The sequence below is a fragment of the Dipodomys spectabilis genome, unplaced genomic scaffold (genome assembly GCF_019054845.1).
Source record: "Dipodomys spectabilis isolate Male_0828 unplaced genomic scaffold, ASM1905484v1 ptg000095l, whole genome shotgun sequence".
Taxonomy (NCBI): domain Eukaryota; kingdom Metazoa; phylum Chordata; class Mammalia; order Rodentia; family Heteromyidae; genus Dipodomys; species Dipodomys spectabilis.
The window spans coordinates 47,804,132-47,827,923 of NW_024870772.1; the positions used below are offsets into that span (position 1 = coordinate 47,804,132).

The 23,792-nt window shown below is 41.9% G+C and overlaps 1 protein-coding gene across 2 annotated transcripts in view; it reads left to right on the top strand.

Annotated features, from left to right (window-relative positions):
• Nucleotides 1-590: 590 nt before the first annotated feature.
• The window catches only part of LOC122112602 (TCDD inducible poly(ADP-ribose) polymerase), a 34,033-nt gene continuing 10,831 nt past the window's right edge, over nt 591-23,792 (top strand). For both annotated transcript variants that reach the window (XR_006148244.1, XM_042685459.1), the window contains exons 1-3: nt 591-760; nt 4,174-5,146; nt 22,393-22,561. Coding sequence is in view for 1 of the 2 variants with exons in the window: in XM_042685459.1 (XP_042541393.1) it covers nt 4,215-5,146; nt 22,393-22,561 (1,101 nt within the window). In the remaining variant the exon portion in view is untranslated. The remainder of the gene's footprint in view (nt 761-4,173; nt 5,147-22,392; nt 22,562-23,792) is intronic.

Sequence of the window (23,792 nt, forward strand, 5' to 3'; positions counted from 1 at the left end):
TGGGGGCTCGGGGGCTCTGGGAGGTCGTAGGCGTCCGTGGGCCTCGGCCATCGAGGCCTCCAGGCCAGGGGCCCCGAGGCCGGCAGGCCCTGAGAGCCTTTCCCGCCCGTCCGGCGCGGGGCCGGCGACCCCGTCTGGCGGCCGCGGCTGTAGCAACCGTTGGCCTCCTCGCAGGGTCCAGCGGTGTCGGGGGAGGCGGCGGAGGGACAAAGCCGGCCCGCACCGAAACGGGTCGTTCCGTCCCACACCCTCCCTCCAGCGGGAGCCGGGTCCCCGCGGAACAAAGTGACCCTCTGTCCCTCCCGAGCGCGCCGCTCGCCCCACGCAGGCGCGCCGCCCAGCCCAGGGCGACCGCGGCCAGCCCGCGGAGGGGCACGCCCCCTCGCGGGAGCGCGCGCGCACGCACACCCGCGCCCCACTCGCGCGCGCGGGGCGGGCCCGACTTTCGGGCAGCCAATAAACGGCAAGATCCTCAGCCGACCCAGCCCACCCGCCGCCCAGACTCCTCCTCCGCGACGGGGCCGCCGGGAGGAGGCGACCGGAAGCCACTTAAAGCGGAGCTCGCGGTGACAGGAGAGCTAGCTGGACTCGGAGCGCGGACTCGGCTCTCGGCGCTCCGCTCAGAGGGATGGCCCGCGCGCGGCTGGCCGCGTCGCCAGGCTGCGGTCCCTAGGCGCCGGCGCCCGCCTTCGGCGCCGACCCCGACACTGCCCGCGCCGCGGCTCCGCGGTCAGCCCTCGCCGGTCCTCAGCGCGCTGAGGTAAAGGTGGGCTCCGAGCGGCGCGGCGACCCCGGGCGGGCGGCCGGGCGGGCGCGGGCCGCGCGGCCCCGACCCCCCGGCGGGCAGGGAACCCGGCCGGGGCCGTAGGTAGGGCTTTGGGCGTCTCCGTGCCGGGGGGGCTCCGGACTCGTCGGCGCCGGGACGGGCGGACTCGCACTTAGTCACGGAGTCCGGCAGGTGTGCGCGGCGCGCCGCCCGGGGCCTTGCCGCGGTCTCCGGGGCCCGGCGGACGGGGCGCGTCCCTGCGGGCCGGGCGGGCGCCCAGGGGAGCCCGGCGCGGACTTGGGCGCCGGGCGCTGCGGGAGCCCGGGCCGCCCCGCCCCTCGCGCCGCCGCCCCCCAAGTTGTGCGGGTTTGTTTTCCTGGGACTTGGCGGGCGCCGGGCCCTCGCGGACCCCCGCGCGGTCCCCGCACCCCCCGCGCTGTGGGCCCCTCGGGCTCGTGGGACGGAGCCCCGGCGGCGCGGGGGAGCGGCCGGTGCGGCGGCCCCGAGTGTTGTCCGGGGTGCGTACAGGGGTCCGGGCGCGGGGGGCGCTGGGGGCGCCGGGGCCGCTCGGGACGCCCCGCGGCGTTGGCGCGGTAACGGCCGCGGCCGGCAGGAGGCGCCGCTCGGACCCGGCCCGCGGGGCCAGCGGCGGCCGCGGTCGCCAGGGACCGTCGGGAACGCGGGGCCGCCCGGACCCGGCGTCACGAGGCGAAGGCCGTCGCGGAGGAGCAGCGGGCCTGGGAGGCGGGAGGAGGCCGCCCGCCCGCCCCGAACGTCCCTGGGCTGCAGACTGACTGGGAAACTTGGTCCCCGCGCCTTCCCTCCTCTTTGCCTCGATTCCCGGTGTCGTTCCCGTGTTCCAGGAAGGGCGACAGCGGGAAAAGTTGTCTGTGTGTGCGTGTGACATGGGTCGGGTCAGGATTGGGTTGATGGGGCGTGACGGCGGTTGATCTGTGTGTGTGTGTGTGTGTGTGTGTGTGAGATGACACATGGTTGTGTCTGGTTTGCGTTGATTGGGTGTGACGGTGCAGGGTGTGCTGTGTGTGCGAGTTGGAGGAAGAAGGCACAGACCAGTGTGGCCGGGTGGTTGCGCTGTGTGTGTGTGCACGCGCGCGCGTGGAGGAGGCACAGGCCGGTTTGGCGTGGTGGAGAGGGAATACCACAATCTGTGCCAATAGAGCCTGGAGGCAAGACACCGAGTGAGGAATAATAAAGCCTGCCTTGGCTGCTTTCCAGTTGATTTATGTCTCCTGTCAGATCCCTCCTTGGTGAAGCTTTCCCTCACCATGCCAGCTCGTACTGAACTCTCCTTTTCGTACCTTTTCCACTCGTATTTAAACCAACACTGTTATTTACAGTGCTTTTGTGTTTTATTTTTCTGAGCTTGACAGCTGGGCACTTCTTTATACATAGATCTATGGATTTCTCCAATAGATCATTAATACTCATTTTTCTACAGACTCAAGCTTTATCTTTTTTTTTTTTTTTTTTTTGGTTTCGACTCAAATCACTAAGAACAAAGCATTGAATCTTTGCCTTTTTTCTTCTTCAGTAATCCAGCCAACAAAATGTTTATGGAATATCCAGTGTGCATTGTGCCAGGCCTCATACTGGACACCCACGATGCACATGTGATTAAATCAAGTGTCCTTGCTTCAGACATCTCCAGTCTATGGAAAAAAAAGCAGAGGATTGATGATCCTTGCAGTCCTCTCTCATCTGGCATTATTTCAGTCAATATTTCCAGAGTGAGTGAGTGTGTGTGTGTTTGTGTTTGCCGGTCTTGGGGCTTGAACACAGGACCCGAGTGAGTGTGTTCCAGAGTTTTTTTGCCCAAGGCTACCATTTGAGCCACAGCTTCACTTCCGGCCTTTTGGTGGTTAATTGGACATAAGATTCCCAAGATTTTCTTGCCTGGGCTGGCTTTGAACCTTGATCCTCTGAATTCAGCCTCTTGAGTACCTAGGATTACAAGGTTGAGCCTGTAAAACCTTTTTGTTTTAACCAAGAGTTCTGATTCTTGTAAAACACATTTTTAAAAAAAATCTTTTAGTAGTTCATTTAGAATCTGAAATTTGGTATGGTATACTTTCTGTATTTTCTTGCTGCTCTTCTATATGTTCATTTGCTTTTCAAAATGCATATATGTAACTTTTCTGAAGACAAGGATTGTGAGACCCTTTTTGTGTTAGGGAGTTGTTGTTGGTTTCTAGCACTATGTGCAGTGGTTATTGCTAAAGGCAAACACACCCTGCTATATTCTTTCAGCAGTAGTAATGTGTTTATTGCAAAAGTAGGCCTTGAATATTCTTGGAATATGTCAGAACTTAGAAGTCTAAAGGGCTTAGCAGGCTTCTGGTTCTCTTTCATATAATAATTCAATTGAGCACTTGTGTCCTGTGCATATGATTGCCCCAAATTCACTTGTTTAACTTTGAAATTTATTCTTTATTATTATTATTTTTTGGGGTCCAGTCGTGGGGCCTGAACTCTGGTCCTGGGCGCTGTCCCTCAGCTCTTCAGTTCAAGGCTAGGCTAGTGCTCTACCACTTGAGCCACAGTGCCACTTCCGACTTCTTTCTTTTTGCTTATGTGGTGCTGAGGAATCGAACCCAGGGCCTCAGGCATGGAAGGCAAGTACTCTACCAATGAGCCACCTTCCCAGCCCCAGAAATTTATTCTTTATTTAATAAACTTTTTCCCCCTGGAGGTAAGTTTTTGAGTTGTGTGCTTTGGCTCATGCATGTAATTCTAGCTACTAAGGAGGCTGAGATTTGAGAATCACAATTTCAAGCCATCTAGGGCAGGAAAGTCTAAGGCTTTTAGCTCCAGTTGACCACCAGAAAACCAGAAATAGAACTGTGGCTCAAGCGCTACAGCACTAGCCTTGAGCAAAGAAGCTCAAGGACAGCGCCTGGGCCCTGAATTCAAGCTCTAGGATTGGCACACACACAAACATTTTTTTCTGCCAACTCATGAAACAGATGATACATAAGCAACTGTGAGGAGAACCACAAAACTGGGGAAGATGTGGTTTACCTGCTAGCTAATTTATTATTTCTCCCATCTCTACCTAAAATCACAGGATAATAATTATTTTTTTTTAGCAAAGGAAGGAGTTTAATAGAGAAAGCATTAAGGGACAAGACAGGCAATCACAGGAAAATTTTATACCCCAAACAGTTACATCCTGTTTTACCTTAAGTTCATAGATAAATTTTTTTTTAATCTGCCATAGGCTTTGGAGCCTTTAATTGTGAATAAAAGTTGAAATTGATTTGCAAAGACTGAATATAGTGCAAGACAAGGGATTTCAGGGACTTATTTAAACTAACAAACCATTTTTATGAATAAATAAGATTCACTTGACAGTTTGCAAATGATAATCATTCTTCCTTTCCCGATAGGATTTTCAGACTTTGAGGAGCTATTGGAACTAATCTACATCATGGAAATGGAAACCACTGAACCTGAGCCAGCCTGCGTAGTTCAGCCTCCCTCTCCTCCTGATGACTTTCCATGTGAGATGAAGCTCTCTGGGAAGATCACTCCTCTGAAGACTTGTTTTAAGAAGAAGCAGGACCAGAAAAGATTGGGAACTGGAACCCTGAGGTCTTTGAGGCCTATATTAAACACTTTGCTAGAATCTGGCTCACTTGATGAGGTTTTTAGAGCTAGAGACCAGAGTACAGATGAAAGCAGCTTACATGAACCTATGGTGAAAAAACCTCTGGAAATCCCTCCTTCATGCCCACCGGCAGAAAACAGTGTGTCTGTCCTGATTCCTGAGGAGGCAAATAGCGAGAGCCAATTATCAGAAGCCCATCCTTCCACTGAAACTCCAGAACAAGTGGTTCCAATCCAGGATCCTAGCTTCCCATCTGAAACTATCAGTGGAGCAGTGGCAGAGGCGGATTCTACAGCTGGGCCCTTCCAGGCTGAGGTTTTGCATTCAGTTTCAGGGGATGTTCCAGCTCCTACTAGTCCTGACTGCGTTGAAAAAGCTGGAGATTGTGTTCCAGGAGTTTTTGAAGAAAACACTTTTACAATTCAGTACATTTTGAACACCAGTAATAAGTTGAACACTGAGCTTTTCCGGGACAAAAGTGAGGAGGCTTCTCTTGACCTGGTGTTTGAGCTGGTAAACCAGCTGCAGTACCACACTCACCAAGAGAACGAAATAGAAATTTGCATGGACTTCCTGCAAGGCACTTGTATTTATGGCAGGGATTGCTTGAAGCATCACACGATACTCCCATATCATTGGCAGATCAAGAAGACAACTACTCAGAAGTGGCAGAGTGTATCCAATGATTCCCAAGAGCACTTGGAAAGATTTTACTGTAACCCAGAAAATGATAGAATGAGAATGATGTATAGGTATGTATTTTAATAATACAATTGTTAAGTGGTCTAGAGAAGATAGACTAAAAGCTTAATATAGTGGTTTCTTTTATTACTAATGTGGCATTCTGTTTTTCCTCTCATTTTGGTTATTATGCTATACTGATTTTTCATGGTATTTGAATGGGGGCTATTTACCTAACCAAACAGTGAAGACTTTATTATTTGAATAGCTTAGATGACATTCTGTCCCACAGGCATATGACTAAGAAGTTGCATATACATTTCAGTGTTGTGAATCAAATACTCATTGAATCAAAAAGGATAACTTGATTTCCAAAGGAAATTCAAGGTTAATCTTATAACCTGATTTATTTAGGTTTAAAATCTTGTATGTTGTTTATTTTTTGTGCTGGAGATAAGAGGCTCACGGACTTTTCTGGCTGGCTTCTAACCTTGATCCCCAGATCTCAGCCTCCTGAGAAGTTAGATTACAAGCATGAGCTAGCTGGCTTATTACTTAGTTGTACTGGTCCTGGGGCTTGAATTTGGGGCCTGGGTTTTGTACCAGAATTTTTGTGCTCAAAGCTAATGCTCCACTTCCTTTTTTTGGGTGGTTTATTGGAGCTAAGACATAGACATCCCTGCCCTGGGCTGGCTTCGAACTATGATCTTTCTGATCACAGCCTCCTGAGTAGCTAGGATTATAGGTATGAGCCACCAGCGCCTGACATTCTTTTTTTTTAATTTTTTGGTGCACTGATACAAGGACTTGAACTCTGAGCCTCTCACTTGGCTTTATTGCTTACAGCTGATGGGATGTCACTTGGGCCACACCTTGAGTCCAACCTTTTCTTGCTGGTTAATTGGAAATAAGAGTCATAGGAGCCAGGTGTAAGTGACTCAGACCTGTAATCTTAGCTATTCAGGAGGTTGAGATCTTGAGAATTGTAGTTCAAAGCTAGCCTGGGAATGGGAAGTCCTTGACTTATTTTCAATTAGCCACCAAAACCCCAGAAGTGAAGCTGTGGTACAAGTAGTTGAACAGTAGCCTTGAGCAAAATGAAAAGCTCAGGGACAGGACCCATGTCCTGAGTTCAAAGAGTCACAAGGTTTGACTGGCTTCAAACCTTGATTTTTCAGGCCAAGTGCTGGTTGTTTATGCCTGTAATACTAGCTACTCAAGTTGCTGCGATCTGAGGATCACGGTTCAAAACCAGCGGGGGTCAGGAAACTATGAGGCTCATCTCCAATTAGCCATTCAAAAACCAGAAGAGGAACTGCGGCTCCACTGGCTGTATGCTAGCCTTGAGCAAAACCAAAAAGCTGAGGGGTAGCACCTAAGCCCTGAGTTCAAGCCCCACAACCCTCCAACAAGTAAAACAAACTCCTCCATTTTCAGATCAGCCTTCTGAGTAGCTAGGATTATAGACAATAAGCCACCAGAGTGCAGCTTTTGCCTTTTTTTTTTTTTTAAACCATCTGGCCTTGCCTCAATAGTTCCTCCTGCAGCTCAGCTTCTTGAGTAGTGGTTAATTGGAGATAAGAGTCTCCTGGATGTCCTGGGCTGGCTTCAAACCTTGATCTGCAGATCTCAGCCTCTTGAGTAGCTAGGATTATAGGCTTTTTCTTTTCTTTTCTTTTTTGCTTTTTATAAGGTAGTCTAAAATCTGTTGTCTATGAGCTAGCAATTCTAACTGCTATTTCAGGTAATTGTCTTCACTGTCAAAGTCATTAATCCTTCCAGCTCCAGATTGCAGGAATCCATAGAACAATGGCCTCCCACTTCATTCCCCACCCCCTTTTTTTTTTAGCTGGTCCTAGGGCTTGAACTCAGGGCCTGGGTGCTATCCAGGTGTGTTGGAGCTTAAGACTAGTGCTCTATCACTTGAGCCACATCTCCAGCTCTTTTTTGGTAGTTGACTAGAGATGAGTCTCACAGACTTTACTGCCCTGGCTGGCTTCGGACTGTGATCCTCCAATCTCAGTCTTCTGAGTGAAGTACAAGCTTGAGCCACCAGCATTTGGCTCTACTTCACTCTTATGAACTCAGTTTCCAGGCCACTGAGTACTTGAGCATCTTGGTACATTAAGTTTCTGTTTGAACTATCAGGAAGGAACTAGCATATTTTTAACACATTGTGTTCTGTTACTGTGAGCAAGGCAAGACAGTCATTTTGAGCCCAGAAGGTCCAGAAATTCCTTAGCAAGATATTAGGTATTTATCCTTTGATAAGGCTGCTTTAATAAAGAGTATGTTGCTACGGACTCAGAAGTATACACTGTTAGATCAGTTACTAAAGAGTTGTAGTAAGTGCTTGATTTTCAAATCAATTTTACTGAGATGTAGTATTTGTCAGATCAGTAGAGGAAGAATCAGTTACTACTTCTCGAACTCCTATAATATTGCTGCTACTACTACATAAGACACCAGTGACTCAGACCTATTACCCTAGCTACAGGAAGCTGAAATCTGAGGATTATCTGAAGCCAGCCTGCTCAAGAAAGTTGTTGAGACTTATCTCTAATTAACCAGCAAAACCCAGAAGTGGAAGTATGGCTATAGTTACTCCTACATTACAAATGGTCCTGCTCTGATAGAATAGCCCCCCAAAAGTATGTATATACTGTTAACCATTAACTAGTAAAGCAAAATTCTCTGGACTACAGGAAGAAATGTAAGATTGTAAATAGCCAGCTGTCAAAAATTAGGCTTTTGGGAAGTTGACCTGTGGTCATTGCAACCTGGCTTTCCTTGTATTCCAAAGCGATGTTGTGTTTCCTGGCAACAAGATGCAGATAACGGCATGTTGAGCCTTGCTGAGAGATTCACAAACAAGCTGGAGCAGCCCAGGTTCACATGGTTACCACATTATTTGGCTAAAGTTATTAATCTCTGTGGTCAGGCCTGAAAAGCTGGTCTATCTGTGCAGATTGCACATAACCAGGAAGTGTGTGTTCAGCTGTTTATATGTCCAAGTTAGACTTAGTAATTTTTGGATTCAGGAATAGTGAATAATGAATAGCATTTGTTCTAATTGTTTAGAGTAGTTTATGATTTGGCAAACCATTATTACATACTATGTCACATTACCTTCCTTGTGTGGAACTTGGGGAAAGTTATACAGTACTTCTGGGTCTCCAACAGACTGAAGTAAAATTATTTTGCTTTCTAAGCATGAGGCTTTAAATTCTAAGTTAATCTCAATTAAATGTGTTCATTTTGTTAGGGATGAATTTGGAGAGAAAATTGAGCTAGGTAAGTTTAATTCTCTTCAGCTCTTTAGTCAAAGATGTTTAGATACTAAAAACTTATTTTTAAAGAGTTCAGTAAGTTATTTTGTTTTTATAATGAAATAATAGTGCTCATCTTTACTTTCTTACTGTTTATATTCATTTGTAGATGTTTATTGCCAACACCAACTAGAAACTAGTGTGTAGGAACATCTCAGATGGATGTTGAAGCTTTTGTACATTTCTAAATTTAAAATGTGTACTTGAGGAAACAGCAGTGAATGCTGTAATCTTGATAAAGAAAACAATCTCTAATAGTGGGCACTCATCAGTAGATGGTGAAATTGGATCGCAGAACTAAACAGTTTTAAGAGAGTCTCACTAATTAGGATAATAATTGGGATCATTGAAATTGTGGAGACCACTTAAAACTCTACTTAGCGCTAAAGATCACCATTGTTTTTACATTTCATTTATTATAAACTGTGCCAGGATAGTCTTCTAGTTATTGTCACCTATCAAGAAGGAAGGGACACACTACAAACTGTAGTTTTATTTGGAAGGGTACTTGCAATGCAGCCAGCAACTTCTGATTTTGAATTTGTTGAATGAGAGTGATAAAGAAGAAAACTAAAAACTGAATCCATGGCTAATTTTTCTCAGAGGACAGTTCTTTTGGAACTGATTTGTGCAGAAGACTGAAGCCTAGAATGCTGTGCTAGTTGTAGTTGGACAGTTTTGATTGACAGTAGCTTTCGTGAGCTTTTTCTTTTTCTAATGTTATTGAGAGACAATGCCATCAGTGACTTCACATAAATTGTGTAAAAAATGCATATTAAATAATTAATAGTAGAAGTATGAATCGATGTGGTTTCTAGGACTTGCAAAGTGAATTACCTAAACTAGAACAGGCTCCTGACTGAAATCTACTAGATAGTTAAATTAGCCAAGTTGGCTTTGGCCTACACAGCTGTGATGTGTGATCTAACTCATTATGTGTTATTGATAACACTGGAGAGAAAGCAGCTGAAACTTACTGTGCCTTGTGACTTTTTGGTAGTTCTTGAATATACACAGCTGTATGTTTGAATTTATTTAAAAAATTCTGTTTAAAAAAGAGAGCTCCATAAGCAAGAACTGTATTTGAAGTGACTTTAAAAATGTGTGCCTTGTGCTTTAGGATAAAGCAGGCCAATGAATTATGCTGCTATTTACATATGAAATAAAACTAATTGGCTTCTATCTATACTAATCTAGAGAAGTTACTGGGTCTGTGTAGCGCTATCATGGAAATCAATAGCAATCATTCATGTTCTTTCTGGCTTTTCATCAATAAGCAGATTAGACTTTCTGAAGCAGCTGTCACCTGGCTTCAGGTTGGGGTCAGTCCTTTACTGATGTGTTTATGTAATAAAAATGAACATTGGAGAAAGCAAAGGTTTTATAACTTTTAGATAGTTGGAAGAAGTAACTTATAAGGTTATCTGGCAATTCATAAGAATAATTGCGTGGCACATTATTACTGAGTCAAATCCAAACTTTCCATTTTGATTGTACCCAACAGGAAAAAAAAAAGGAATAGCAGCAATTCCTTTGGGCCCTAAAAAAACAAAAAACAACAACTAAGTTTGCATATAGTGGGCATATAAAAGAATACTGCTTTTGACTCATTAGCTCTCTTGTGCCCCAGTGACTCTTTCCTGTTCAACTAGGATTTCTAGATTTTTTAAAATAACATTGTACCTTAAGGAATGATAAATTCCTAAAATGCTGTTTTTCATCTTGACCAGTGAGCTACATTTTTTTTTCCAGGTTTGGAAACTACTATTCTTTTTGTGCTGGTCCTAGATATTGAACTCATGGTCTGGGTGCTGTTCCTAAGCTTTTGCTCTCAAGGATAGCACTCTACCACCTGAGCCACAGTTCCACTTCTGGCTTTTTGATGTCCAGGCTGGCTTTGAACCAAAATCCTCAAATCTCAGCCTTCTGAGTACTTAGGATATAAGATATGAATTACTTCCACCTGGCAGAGGCTATTTCTAAAGAATGAATCATTTTGTTCACATACAAACCTTGACTAGTCAAGAAAGGGTACTAAAACCAGTCATTTGAGATTGAAATTTTCTATAACTTATTTATTTCTTACAACTAATTGCAGTTCTTTGTCTCATGGTGGTGATTTTGGATTGCATTTAAATTAAGACTTCAGATCCTCTTCACCTAGCCAGGGATGGGGAACCTGTGGCCCATGTGATGTGTAAAGTGCACAGAATCATGTGGTACATGATGGGACCAACGTGTTTCATCAGCTGCTCTTGGCCATCTGCTTGTATTTGTATGACCCACAAATTATGTAATAAATATCCTAAGGGCCTTGGCAGGTAAAAGGTTCCTCATTCATGATAGATCAATAACTTAATATTACCAGTCTTCGTGAGTTGGGAAGGAAAACTTAAGTACATATGTATGTCACTTTTACAAAAGAATAAAATATATTTTGAGTTGCATGATGATTCTGGCTTGTTCAAATTAGATACTAGTAAATTTGAAAGAAACTCACTTTGTAAAAATTGTAGTGTTTCTCCTTTTTAATTAATCTGAGAATTTTAAGCTAAAGTTAATAATTTTGCATCTGTAAAAGACAATAGAAGGCTGAAGGCTGAGCCACTTTCTGTTTCATTCTGGGTTTGGAATTATAGGTGAGAGCCTAAGGGCTTGGGTTGGACTGTACTTTGCAACACTATAAACTATTGTACAAAGGATAAAGTACATCTAAAACTCACCATTTCTGGGAGGAAAAAAAGGCAATGCATTTTAATAAGGAATTTCTTAAATCCTTAGTATTTCTTGTTTATTATTATTTGCTTTTGTTATTATCATTATTATTATTACTTTTTTTTTTTGCTGGTCACATGGCTTGAACTCAGGACCAGGTCTCTATCCCTGGGATCTTCTTTTTTCTTTTTTTCTTTTTATTGGTCATGAGGCCTGAGCTCTGGGCCTGGGCGCTGTCCCTCAGCTCTTCAGCTCACGGCTGGCATTCTACCACTTGAGCCACAATGCCACTTCCTGCTTTTTCTGCGTATGTGGTGCTCAGGAATCGAACCCAGCCCCCTGGGTTCTTTCAATCAAGGTTAGAGCTCTACCACTTCGAACCATAGCTCTACTTCCAATTTTCTAGTGGTTAATTGGAGATAAGAGTCTCTCAAACTTTCCTGTGTGGGCTGGCTTTGAACCACAATCCTCATCTCCTCCTGAGTAGCTAGGATTACAGCATGAGCCACCAGCACCTGGCATAGATGCTTATTTTCATATTTAGATTATGATAATCATAGCTTTCTAGGGACCAGGAATGATATGATATATGGACTTACTCATATCTAAAAATTTCTTCTGAGTTAAACTTAACCCAGCCCAACTTCTGAAATATTAACTTAAAAGCTGCAATTTAGGGAAGGTGGCTCAGTGGTAGAGTGCTTGCCTTGCATGTGTGAGGCCCTGGGTTCGATTCCTCAGCACCACATAAGCAGAAAAAGTGGGAAATGGCACTGTGGCTCAAGTGGTAGAGTGCCAGCCTTGAGCTGAAGAGCTGAGGGACAGCGCCCAGGCCCAGAGTTCAGGCCCCACAACAGACAAAAAAACAAAGCTGCAATTTTATAATAAAAATTCCTTGTTAATAGGAAAATTTGAAATAACATGACAAGCTCTGAAATACATTTTGGCAAGTTTTGAAAATAAGGATATAATATAAAATCATTATCCAGGTTGGTATTTTGCAAACACATTAATCAGTGTGTGTAAAAGCTAGCATTACCGACATATCCAACCAGTTCTGTAGTCAGGAACTCAGATTTTAGAACAAATTTGTGTTAAGTGTGAAACTTCCAGTTTCCTTTGCTGATCCATCCAGTTAGTATTGCTAAGACCAGCAGAGAGTTAACTAAACGCCATTGTTGGCTGTTTCCACAGAACAGACTGTCTCTTGCATCTTTCCTTGCTCAGGCTGTTTAATTACTGGGAACACCCAGTTGACCAGCAGAGAACAAGAGCTCATGGTCATCTTCAAAGGATAAGTTCTTAAGAGTGAGAATGCTACAGTGACACTGTTCCCCTTCTCACACTGCAGAAACTAGTGACTTTCCAATTGTGTAAGGAGTGTTTGAGAAAGTTCCGTAAGTTTGTATTCTTTGTGGAAGTGCAGTTTTAGTAGGGTTGTTTCTAAGCATCAGGAAGGGGTTGTTCATGCTGGTTGAAATGGCATTTCTGAGAATGATTAGGAAATAAGCTTAGCTTAAACTGATGAATTCTCTGCTAGCTTTTGGTTTTCTTTTGTGTTAAGATTCCTGTGCTATTTCTTAGAGTTCATTGCTGTAAGTTCTTACCAGCACTGAGTAGTCAGTGAAGAATGGCAGGGGTGGGAGCAGTGTGAACTTTGTTTGGAGTAGTCCACGTGCTCCCAGTCTCGTTGCACCCTGTGACCTTCACAGTTCCCGCAGCCGATCAGGGCACAGAAAGACTACCCTAAATAATTTCCTGCTGTGGTTGGCCTTGGCTTTCTTACTGTCACCTGGCTTAGTTTCATTTCCAGGCATTGAGAAAATAAAAATAAGCAGTGAAGAAATACTGGATTTGCCTTTCCATTGTGGTTTTAATTAAAAGAAAGACATCCTTGAATCCCAATAGAGTATGTGAAACAGAAGTAACTTTGCATTCTGACATTTGGATTATCCAGATAATGTCAAGCATCAGAGGTATTGTGTAAGGTTGTTGCTAAAACTTTTTTTAGGCTAGTCTAAAAAATTGACTCTGCCAGAGATTCTTTGTTGGGTCCTTCTCTCCAAGAAAAATAAATGTCCTAATATGTTTTATAGAAATTCCCCCACTCTAAAAATTTTAAAGGCTATCAGACATGCATTCTCTATATTAATTTGTACTTTTCAAATCTATTGTTTGTTTGTGAAAACCTGTTCATTTACTAGGTTCTCAGCAAGATTCTATTATGACATAATAGTATGTGAGCTAGGTGCTAGTACATAGTAAGTAGACTACCAAGTTCATTTATCAATTTAAATTTATCTAAAGTAATGGGGAGAATGATGAGGCTAAATTAAAAATTCTGAATAAAAAACTTTTTAAAGAGTCATTTGTAATTTAAATGTCAAACCAGAAATTGAGCTAATACATTATATTTTCTAGAGATTATTAGAGGATTTATTATTATTAGAGGATATATTATTAGAGGATATGAATAATTATAATTAGTATTTCATTTGTGTATAAATGAGTTCTGAGTTATCAAATTAATTTAAAACAATTTACTTTTAAGCAGCTTTATTTATATGTAATATCTTGCATATATTATTAATAATGTATTTATATAAAATCAAGTTTATCCCTTCATAAGTACTGCCAAATTCAGGAAGTTGAATGTAGTTATGACTTGACTATATGGCAGACTTTTTTGCTTTAATTATCTACTTTGAGGTAGGTAGAAACTACCATTTTAAAAGTATTTCACTTCAGAAAGGGTATATTTTTTAATTTTAATAAAAATGCATTAACTATATAAAGCAGAATTAGATCTGAGATAGTTTTGAAGCACAGTTTCTAAAATCTAGGTTGCTGTTCTTGTGGAAATTGTTTCACTTCCTCATTAGGTCATGGTTGAAAATTATGTGTCACTCACAGCTACCTTCCACTATTCTTAGAACATGTGACTGAACTTGGTTGTATGATAACAACTGGCAATCTCGGGGTGCAGAATTTAACCACAAGCCTCTGTAAATAGTAGTGAGATACTACAACTGCAGTTTTTGTTTCTGGAGAGTTTCAAGTTAATCGCCATCTTATTGGAAATGGATGTGTATGTTTTGTGTGTGTGTGTGTTGGCTTGCTTGCATTAGTCTATAAGATTAGTTTGTTTTGGTGCCAGTTTTTGAACTCAGGGCTGGGCTTTGTCCCTGAGCTTTTTAAGTTCAAAGCTAGCATTGCACCACTTGAGCCTACAGCTCAACCTCTAGCTTTTTGGGGTAGTTTACCGGAGATGAGTCTCATAGCCAGGTGTTAGTAGCTCACGCCTATTCTGATACTCAGGAGGCTGAGATCTGAGGGACATAGCTCAAAGCCAGCTCAGACAGGAAAGTCCATGAGACTCTTATCTCCAGTAAACTACTCAGAAAAAGCTGGAAATGGCGCTGGAGCTCAAGTGGTAGTATGCTAGCCTTGAGCAAAAGAAGCTCAGGGACAGTACCCAGGGCCCTGAGTTCAAGCCTTAGAACTGGCAATATATATATATATATATATATATATATATATAAAATAAACTTCTAGCTTGAGATCCTTCTGCCTCAGCCTCCTGAGTGCTGGAGCTACCATATCTGGTGAGGTGGGTAAATTTAGCCCACCTTATAATTGAGTGTATTTGTAGTTCTTCTACATCTTGTAGTTGAGTCAACTTGTACTTCTTCATTAACTTGTAACTGAAGTCTATGCATAATAATCAGAACTTCCAGTTTGGGTTGGGGAGTATGGGGCTATAAGTTACTCCCAAATACAAAGGGAAGAAAACCCAGTTGTTAACAAACCCCAGTGTTGCAGAAATTGAAAGTAGAATTTTAACTTCTGCTGAATGTGAAAGGTGCTGCCTTGCACGTGAGCATTTTAAATATGTTTTATTGCCTCTCTTGACAGCTCTGTGCTCTTTGAGACAGTGTTGGCAAAAATCTTTATTAGTAACAGAATAATTGATAGTTACTATACTTCTATATAGAGCTATTATAGCCAGATGCTGGTGGCTCATGCCTATAATCCTAGCTACTCTGGAGGTTGAGATCTGAGGAACACAGTTCAAAGCCAGCCAGGGCAGGGAAAGTCCCTGAGACTCTCTATCGCCAGTTCACCACCAGAAACCTGGAAGTGATGCTGTGACTCAAAGTGGTAAAGTGCTAGCCTTGAACAAAAGAGTTCAGGGAATGTGCCAAGCCTTGAGTTCAAGCTCCAGGACCAACAACAACAAAAAAAAGACACTGCTTTCACAAAATGGGTTAGTACTGTATATTCCATGGCTTTGCTTCCAATCACCTTATAAGATGTTTGAAGGGTATGTAAACTGTCAGATGCACCAGCATTACTAATGGAGCTCTGGAAACATCAAAGCCAGGTATCAAAAGCCCAGGTATATTTTGTGTACCTATAAAGTTTCTTTGGCAGCAACTATCATACTCCCATCTGTCAAACTGTCTCATGCTAGTAGCAGAAGAGCCAAATTTTTCTCCACTTTTAATCTTTATCCTTATATCCTTATGACCCTCCATTTGGTGAAGTATTTTCACTTTCCTTGATAGTAATATAAGAGGTCCTGACAATCTTGACTAGTTGGTCTAGCTGATTAGGTGGATGTTAATAGCTCAGGTCACAGGTGTATCCTTGTAGAAACAAGTTAACTCCTTACAAGCAGGAAGCCAAGGTTCCGAAGTCTAACTGGCTGAAACAGAGCAAGGTACTCACTGTTCAGAAAAGTTTATACCTAATTGACCTTTGCTGAAGTCTTGAGTTGGAAATTTTGTGTACATTATCTTCCCGTTCAACCCTGGTTTGCCTGTTTTGCTTTTTTTTTTGTCGGTCGTGGGGCTTGAACTCTGGGCCTGGGCACTTTCCCTACACTCTTCAGCTCAAGGCCAGCACTCTATCGCTTGAGCCACAGTACCACTTCCGGTTTTTTAGTGGTTTATTGGAGATAAAAGTCTCATGGAGTTTCCTCCCCAGGCTGGCTTTGAACCGAGATCCTCGGATCTCAGTCTCCTGAATACCTAGGATTACAGGTGTGGGCCACTGGCGCCCGGCCCTGTTTTGCCTTTTGTAATTGCTATAATTGGGATTTTCCAGTCATCCAGCTCAGAATCATCCTGACAATGTGGGTTTTTTTGTTTTTTTTTGTTTTTTTTTGGTGGGTCGTGGGGCTTGAACTCTGGCCTGGGGCCCTGTCCCTCAGTTCTTCAGCTCAAGGCTAGCGCTCTGCCTCTTGAGCCACAGCGCCACTTTCAGTTGTCTGAGTGGCTTATTGGAGATAAGAGTCTCACGGTCTTTCCTGCCTGGGCTGGCTTTGAACCCTGATCCTCAGATCTCAGCCTCCTGAGTAGCTAGGATTACAGGCATGAGCCAACAGTGCCCGGCCTGGTGTTTTTTTTTTTATTGTTGTATATTTGTTCTTTTGAGACAGTCTTGCTGTATCTTCCAGTCATAGTCCTCCCTACCTGGAGTCTAAGGGCTGGGAGTGTACATGCCAGCAATCCTGGACTCTCCATACTCTCTTCTCCACAAGGACTGGTTCTAACCCTTGAATGTTGCCTCCTCAGTTCTCTTTCTCTACCTCATGTTTAGTTCTATAATTGCAAACAGCTAAGCATAAAATAATAAATTCTAATAATGACTATACTAATTAATATCCTGCAAATGAGTGCCAGTCTCTCCCCTTCCCTTTGCTTTCACCATCCCATCCTCCTTGCCAATAATCAGTCTCCCCCATACCACTGCTGTTTGACCTTGTAAAAGGCAAACCTGAATCTCAATGATTCTTACTGCCACTGTACCAAGTCTGACCTCTTAACCCAGAATCCAGAGCTCTTTCTTATCTGACCTTAGCCAGCTTCTCCAGTCTAGTCTTAGCCCTTATCACCTCCTTTCTGGACACACGCACCTGACCTCCACTTGAGCTGCATGTGCATCTCACACACTGTCCTCATGCCTAGTTAGCTTTTCACACAGCTGTCACCCTCCAACCACCTGTGTTGGCCTGCTTCCTGTTGTCTGCCTGGTAGGGAACCAAACTTGGCTCACATTTCATGCACTGTGGATACACCTTGAGCACCTTTTCTTGACCCCTCTCCCAGTAGTCTCCTCTGCTTCTGAGTTGTCCCTGGACCTCACATTGCCTCTGGGGTTGTTTGTTCCACTAGGCAGGTGCTCTGGCATCTTTCCCTTTCATCCTCTTTTCTTCAATTTAGCCTAGTACTTAATCAGTGGATCTACTTAAGATAAAGAATGGCGACATTTCCTTCTTTTTTGTTTCAAATGCTTTGTAAATAGAATTGCCTAATGTGATTATACTCTTTACTAAGCTCCCAAGAGCCATAAACCCATGCATAAATCCAAGAACCATTCATATATCTGATCAAGAAATGGTGTATACTTACAGATTCCTGTTTTATTCAATGCCTATTTCTTTGATGGTTTTGATTCTCTTCCCAGCAGTGTTTGATCATTGCTATTTAGTATCTGGAATATGTGTAGAAGAATCACGTGTGGGGTGTCCTTTCTGACTTAGTGTGGGTGTTGGTGTTCTGTGCAGTGGTAATTTATTATTGTTAGAAAATGTTGGCTTAATTATGTGTGAAGCTATTTGTTGAATGAGAGTTATTGCTATTAAAACAGCTATGAGACCAGCGGTCCTTTTCAGAATTTTAAAATAGTTTTGTGCCTAGATTCTCTTTGTGTGTGTGTGTGTGTGCGCGCGCGCGTGCGTGCATGCGCGCGCGAGTCTTAAAATTTGAACTCAGCCTAGGCAGCCTTTTTTTTTTTTTTTTTCTGTTTATGTGGAACTGAGGAATGGAACCCAGGGCTTTATGCATGCTAGGCAAGCACTCTACCACTAAGCCACCTTCCCAGTCCTCCCTGAGCCTTTATTGCTCAAGGCTAACACGGTACCACTTGAGCCACAGCTCTACTTCCAGCTTTTTGGTGGTTAATCCAAGATAAGAATCTCATGGACTTGGGGTGGGGGTGGGATAGTTGTGGAGGTGGGAGGCCAGGGATGGTAGGGGGAAAACAAAGGAGGAGGCGACAATGCTCGATAGGAAATGTACTTATTACCTTGCCCATGTAACTGTAACCCCTCTATACAGCATTTTTACAATAAAAAATGTACAAAAAAAAAAAAAGAATCTCATGGACTTTCCTCCCCTGACTTGACTGGTTTTGAACTGCCATCCTCAGATCTCAGCCTCCTGAGTAGCTACAATTACAGGTATGAGCCATTGGTGCCTGGCTTGCATTTTTTTAAGTTGAGAAACCTATAGCTTTGGATGAACTGAATGTGTTGCGGTGTTTTACTTCCAGAGACTCTGGTGGCTCAGGAATCTCACGTGCGTCTAGCTGGGGATGTTTCGGATGACTGGACAGTGGGAAACTGGCCAGAAGGAAGCATTCACTTCAGTTGTAGGATACTTCCTATTCAATCGCTACTCCATACTAGTGTTTGAACTCTAGGTCTCTGCCTCTAGTCTGTCAAACAGGTACTCTACCTCTGAAACATACTTCTAGCTCCTTGCTTCCTACACAAGTGTATATCTGGATTCTTATAATATGTAGTGACATGTTTGTTTGGAAAAGTATATAAAAACAGAATTATTAATATTTCTGCAGTGCAAATTTATTTTTCTTTTATAGAAAAACTCTACAACTTGTTTACAGTATTTCCCCCAACCCCTGATTGATGATAGGATTTATATCTTTGGTAAAACAATTACTGGGCACTGGTGGCTCATATCTGTAATCCTAGCTATTTAGGCTGAGATCTGAGGATCTTGGTTTAAAGCCCACCCAGGAAAAGGAAATCTGTGAGACTTTTTATTTCCAATTAACAACCAAAATCAGGAAGTAGAGCTGTGGCTCAAGTGATACAACTGCTAGCTTTCAGCAAAAAAAAAAAAAAGCTTAGGCACAGTACCCAGGCTCTGAGTTCAAGCTCCAGAACTGGCTTGTGTATATATACACAAATACACAAACATACTGATTGATTTTACTGCATGATAATTTAGCCAAAGCCTACTCTAACTAAATAGTGGCTGCCCACCCTTTGGCTCTCTGTAGGAATGTTGTTGTGCAGATTGGGTTCTCATTTTCCAGGATTATTGTACCCTGCTTTCAGAGTGGCAACTCCCTCCCCCCCCCCTCTTGTTTTAACATTGTTTCTCACATTCAGTTTTCACATATTCTTTTACCCTTTATCTGCTTTTGAACCATTGTACCCTAATCTGAGATCCTAGACTTCCTCAATTCATGACCTGACCCCTCTCACATTGCCTACACTGGGACACATTTCTTTGTTTCATGTAGCCTGTTGGAAAGGACTCCTCCAACTCTCAACTGCTCCCTTAGTCCAAGAAGTGAAGCACTTGGAAAATGCTTTTATCTTGTTCTTCTACATAATCCTTTCCTACTAACAAGTAGTATTCTCTATGTAATATTTTAATTAATTTATTTATTTTTCTATGTAATATTTTAACTACTCCTACAATTCATTTTTTTTTTTCTTTTTCTTGGTCTGTTGTGGGGCTTGAACTCTGGGCCTGGGCGCTGTTCCTCAGCTCTTCAGCTCAAGGAGAGTAGCGCTCTACCACTTAAGCCATAGCGCCACTTCTGGTTTTCTGGTGGTTTATTGGAGATAAGTGTCTCACGGACTTTCCTGTCTGGGCTGGCTTTGAACAGTGATCCTCAGATCTCAGCCCCCCGCTTAGTAGCTATAGGATTATAGGCCTGAGCCACTGGCACACAGCCTCCAATTCTTCTTTTACACAAAACTTACCTTGGAGTGATTAAGCGTTTTTGTTTTTTCTGACCTTTATCAGTCCCTGGAAACTAGTAACAAAAATCTGTTCTTTCTAAATCCTCTCATTCCCTGAATGGTGAATGTAGATAGGCAGATGTACTGCTGCTTTGGTTTTACATTGTTACATCTTCCTCTCTTTTGAAGACACTGGAAAACAGACTACATCTGTTTAATTCATTGCCTAATTCATTCCACAATCTTTTACCACACATAGATGACTCATAACTGCTTTCTGATAATAGGAAACAATAGTTTGATAAAGAAGAGTGGTAGATGTTGAACATTTGGCAAGTGTATTGTACACATTTACAGTGATGCAGATTGTGGACGAAAAAGCTCTTCTTGACTTTGGAATTTAAAGCATTCCCCACTTTTAAAAGAGTGAAGGTGGTAAAATTAATCTTTTAAAAAGATAATTTAGTGTTTTTAAAGTTTGTTATTTAGTCTGTCAAGATTAGAAAAGCATATTGAAAATCAGATACGGCTAAAACAGTACTTTAATACATCTATCCAAAGAACAGTTGATTGTACCAAATCAGAATTTGTCATAGAAAATTCATAATGCCCAGAGGCCTGAAATGCACACAGAATGTAGCAAAAAGCTGCATTTGTGTTTTTCTTATGTAAGTCATTATCTGTGAAGTTTCAGTAATAGAAGCTTATGCAGAAATTGGTAGAGTTATGTCCAGAATAAATTGTGACACATAAACAGCAAAAATCATTGGCTGTGTATTCATGTTATCATAATGTCTGCCATTCCAAAACTCCTTAAAGGAAATACTGAGGATTTGTTAAATCATAATTAGGAGCCATTACTAGAGAATAAGCTTAAAAGAGGAAAATATGTTTAGAAACTTGAAATGGTCTTACAAGGGGAAAAGATTTATTTCTTTTTATAATTACAACATCATCTTCTCCTAAAATTAAGTGAAAATTGATATGAAAATTAACTTAGGCATAATTGTTCTGGTTGTTAGAATTTCTTTTTAATCTTTTTGGAATTTCCCAGAAACATTTTGCCTTTTAATTAAATATTACTATGAACTGTAAATCATTTTGAGTCTGTGTTCAAATATGATTTCTTAATTAAAAAAATTTGTCTTATGAACTTCACAGAATAACGGGTTTCATTATTCCTTTTTTCACTGTATATATGATACCCTGATCATATTCTAATCCTTCTCTCTATCCCTTTCTCTTTAGCAGTATCCCTATTCATGTTTTTCAAAATTTGATTTAAAACTGTATTGCTTTATTCCTGTCTCATGTTTAATTAAAATTGTGTTTATTTTTAAGACTACCTCCTCGTTAGTACCATTTCTAAGCATTGGGGGTTATTGGAAATCTTTGGACATTTTTAAAGGAGCATGCTGATTTTTTACAAGTTATGTGCTTTTTGGCACATCGTTTGTGTATTTTATGATATAATTAATTTTTTATGTTTTCTTAGAGAAATGTCAAACAAAAAAGTGAACATTTTGCAGTTTCTTGAAATAATGAATGGTTCAAATAATTCAAACATTAGATGACAATCCATTAAAAAGGAAACAAATTCTATTTCAACCATGCTTTATAAACTTATTGTGTAAAATGTGTATTTCTTATAGTGGGTTGTAAAGGGCTGGCCCAGTAACAGCAGACTGTTAACAAAATGACAAAAATGTTCTCATAATTGACTCACATAATAATGCAGACTATTTTACTCCATGTTTGGCCAGCACTTTTTCCATCACAGGATAAAATGTAATATTGATAGTAGATTAGCAGTACTTGCTTTATCTGGGATATTTTTCTCTTTTTTTTCTGACTTTTGTTTTTGTCAGTTGTGGGGTTTGAACTCTGGGCTTTCCCTTCAGTTCAAGGCTAGTGCTCTACCACTTAAACCACAGCACCACTTCCTGTTTTCTGGGGAGTATGGGAGATAAGAATCTCAAGGCTTTTCCTGCCCTGGCTTTGAACTGCATCCTCAGATCTCAGCCTCCTGAGTGGCTAGGATTGCAAGCGTGAGCCATCTGCATGGGCTTTCCTGAATTTTTATCAAACAATCTTGTAGGTTCCTACAATGGTCCAGGATGTCTGGTACCTAGGAAAAGTATTGTGTTGGGGGCAGGGCAAGAGGGTTCTTTGTGTCTCTGGTCTCTTTTAATAGCTTCATCCTCAGTGTGACTCCCTGATTGGCTGGTGCTAGGACTTGGTGCCACTGGGGAGAGGAAAGAGAAGAGTCACGTGGACTTTGATGCCTGAGCTGACTTTGAATCCCATTCCTGAATAGCTAGGATTACAGGTGTGAGCTACTAGCACCAGGCTCAGTGATGCCTTTTTAATCTTAAGTTAAAGCAAGTTTTGAAACTTTTACAACAGCCTGTTCTAGATAATTTTTTTATGTCCAATAGGATATTTATTTAGGTACTTTGTTGAGCAGTTTTTTCTTGGATCTTTTCAGAGGACAAGAGTTTTGGGCGGATTTCAATGCCATGACTGTGTATGAAACAACTGAATTTGACCAACTACGGAGGCTGTCCACACCATCTTCCAGTAATTTCAACTCTATTTACCATACATTTTGGAAGTACTTCTGTAGAGACCACTTTGGGTGGAGAGAATATCCTGAGGTATTTACATGTTCTTTTTTTTTTTTCCCCATTAAGTACTTTTAGATTGTCTTGTCTTTCCCTGTTCTTTAATTCTCTCTGACAATGACTAGTCAGAACTACAGGTCATAATCAAAGAGCTTAAAGGGATTTACATTGAGTCTTGCTAATACAGGTAAAATCTCTCTTTCTCTCTTCCTCCTCTCTCTTTACTCTCCTTCCCGTGTTCTCTCCTCTTTCTCCTTTCTCTCCTCCCTCCCTCTCTCTCTCTCCCCCCCCTTCCCTCTCCCTTCCCTCCCTCTCCCTCCCCTCTCTCTGTCTCCCTCTCCCTCCCTCTATCACCCTCTCATATACTAGTTTTGAACTCAAGACCTTGTGTTCTTACTCAGCTCTTTAGCTTTCAGATGAAGCTCTGTCACTTGAGTCATACCTTCAGTTCCTCTCCCATTTTTGTTTGAGAATGGATTTCTTCTCATGAATCTGAAATCCAAAATCTGTTATCAGAGAACTAAAATTCTTCCTCCAGAATCTTACACTGTAGATATGAAAACCTAGACTTGGAGCCATATTTGGGATAACTTTTTAAATACAGTTTTATTGCTATTATGAAGGTGTTGTACAAATGGTTGCTATTTTGTAAGTCAGGTAATGAGTGTATTACTTTACATTTTCTTTGAGATAATTTTAATGAGATGAGAACTAGTAGCTTTTGACTCTATCTGCCCTCAGTTTCTGGAGATTGGGCCGTGTGTTATACTTGCCATTTTTAGAAGCCTAATGGAAGCAGTCATTCTTAAGTCCTGGAAGCAGTACTCAGGAAGGTTTATTAGATAAGCTAGGGTTAGACTTGTCATTTATTTAGAATTTGTCATCAGTGATGGTGTGTTTTTCCATAGAGTGACAATTCCAAGTCAGGTTAAACACATTGAAATGGACTTTAGAGATTAATCTCACATTCTGATAATCTGCTTTCTTTAATTTGATTAAATTCACTTCCAGCATACAAAAAAGGAGAACTGACTGGCTTTTAGAATTTTTTTAAAAATACAAAATAACATGACTATTAGCAGTATTTAACTATTATAAAGATATCTCTTTCAAGTAATCACTAACATTTTCATTCTAAACAGAAAAAGCTATTTAAAGTGTATTCTCAGTATACTTGGATATTATCCCTGTGTTTTTCCTCTCAGCAGTATCTCACATTTGGAACTTGGTTTTTTGCACTTTATATTTTATTTTTGGTGTCCCT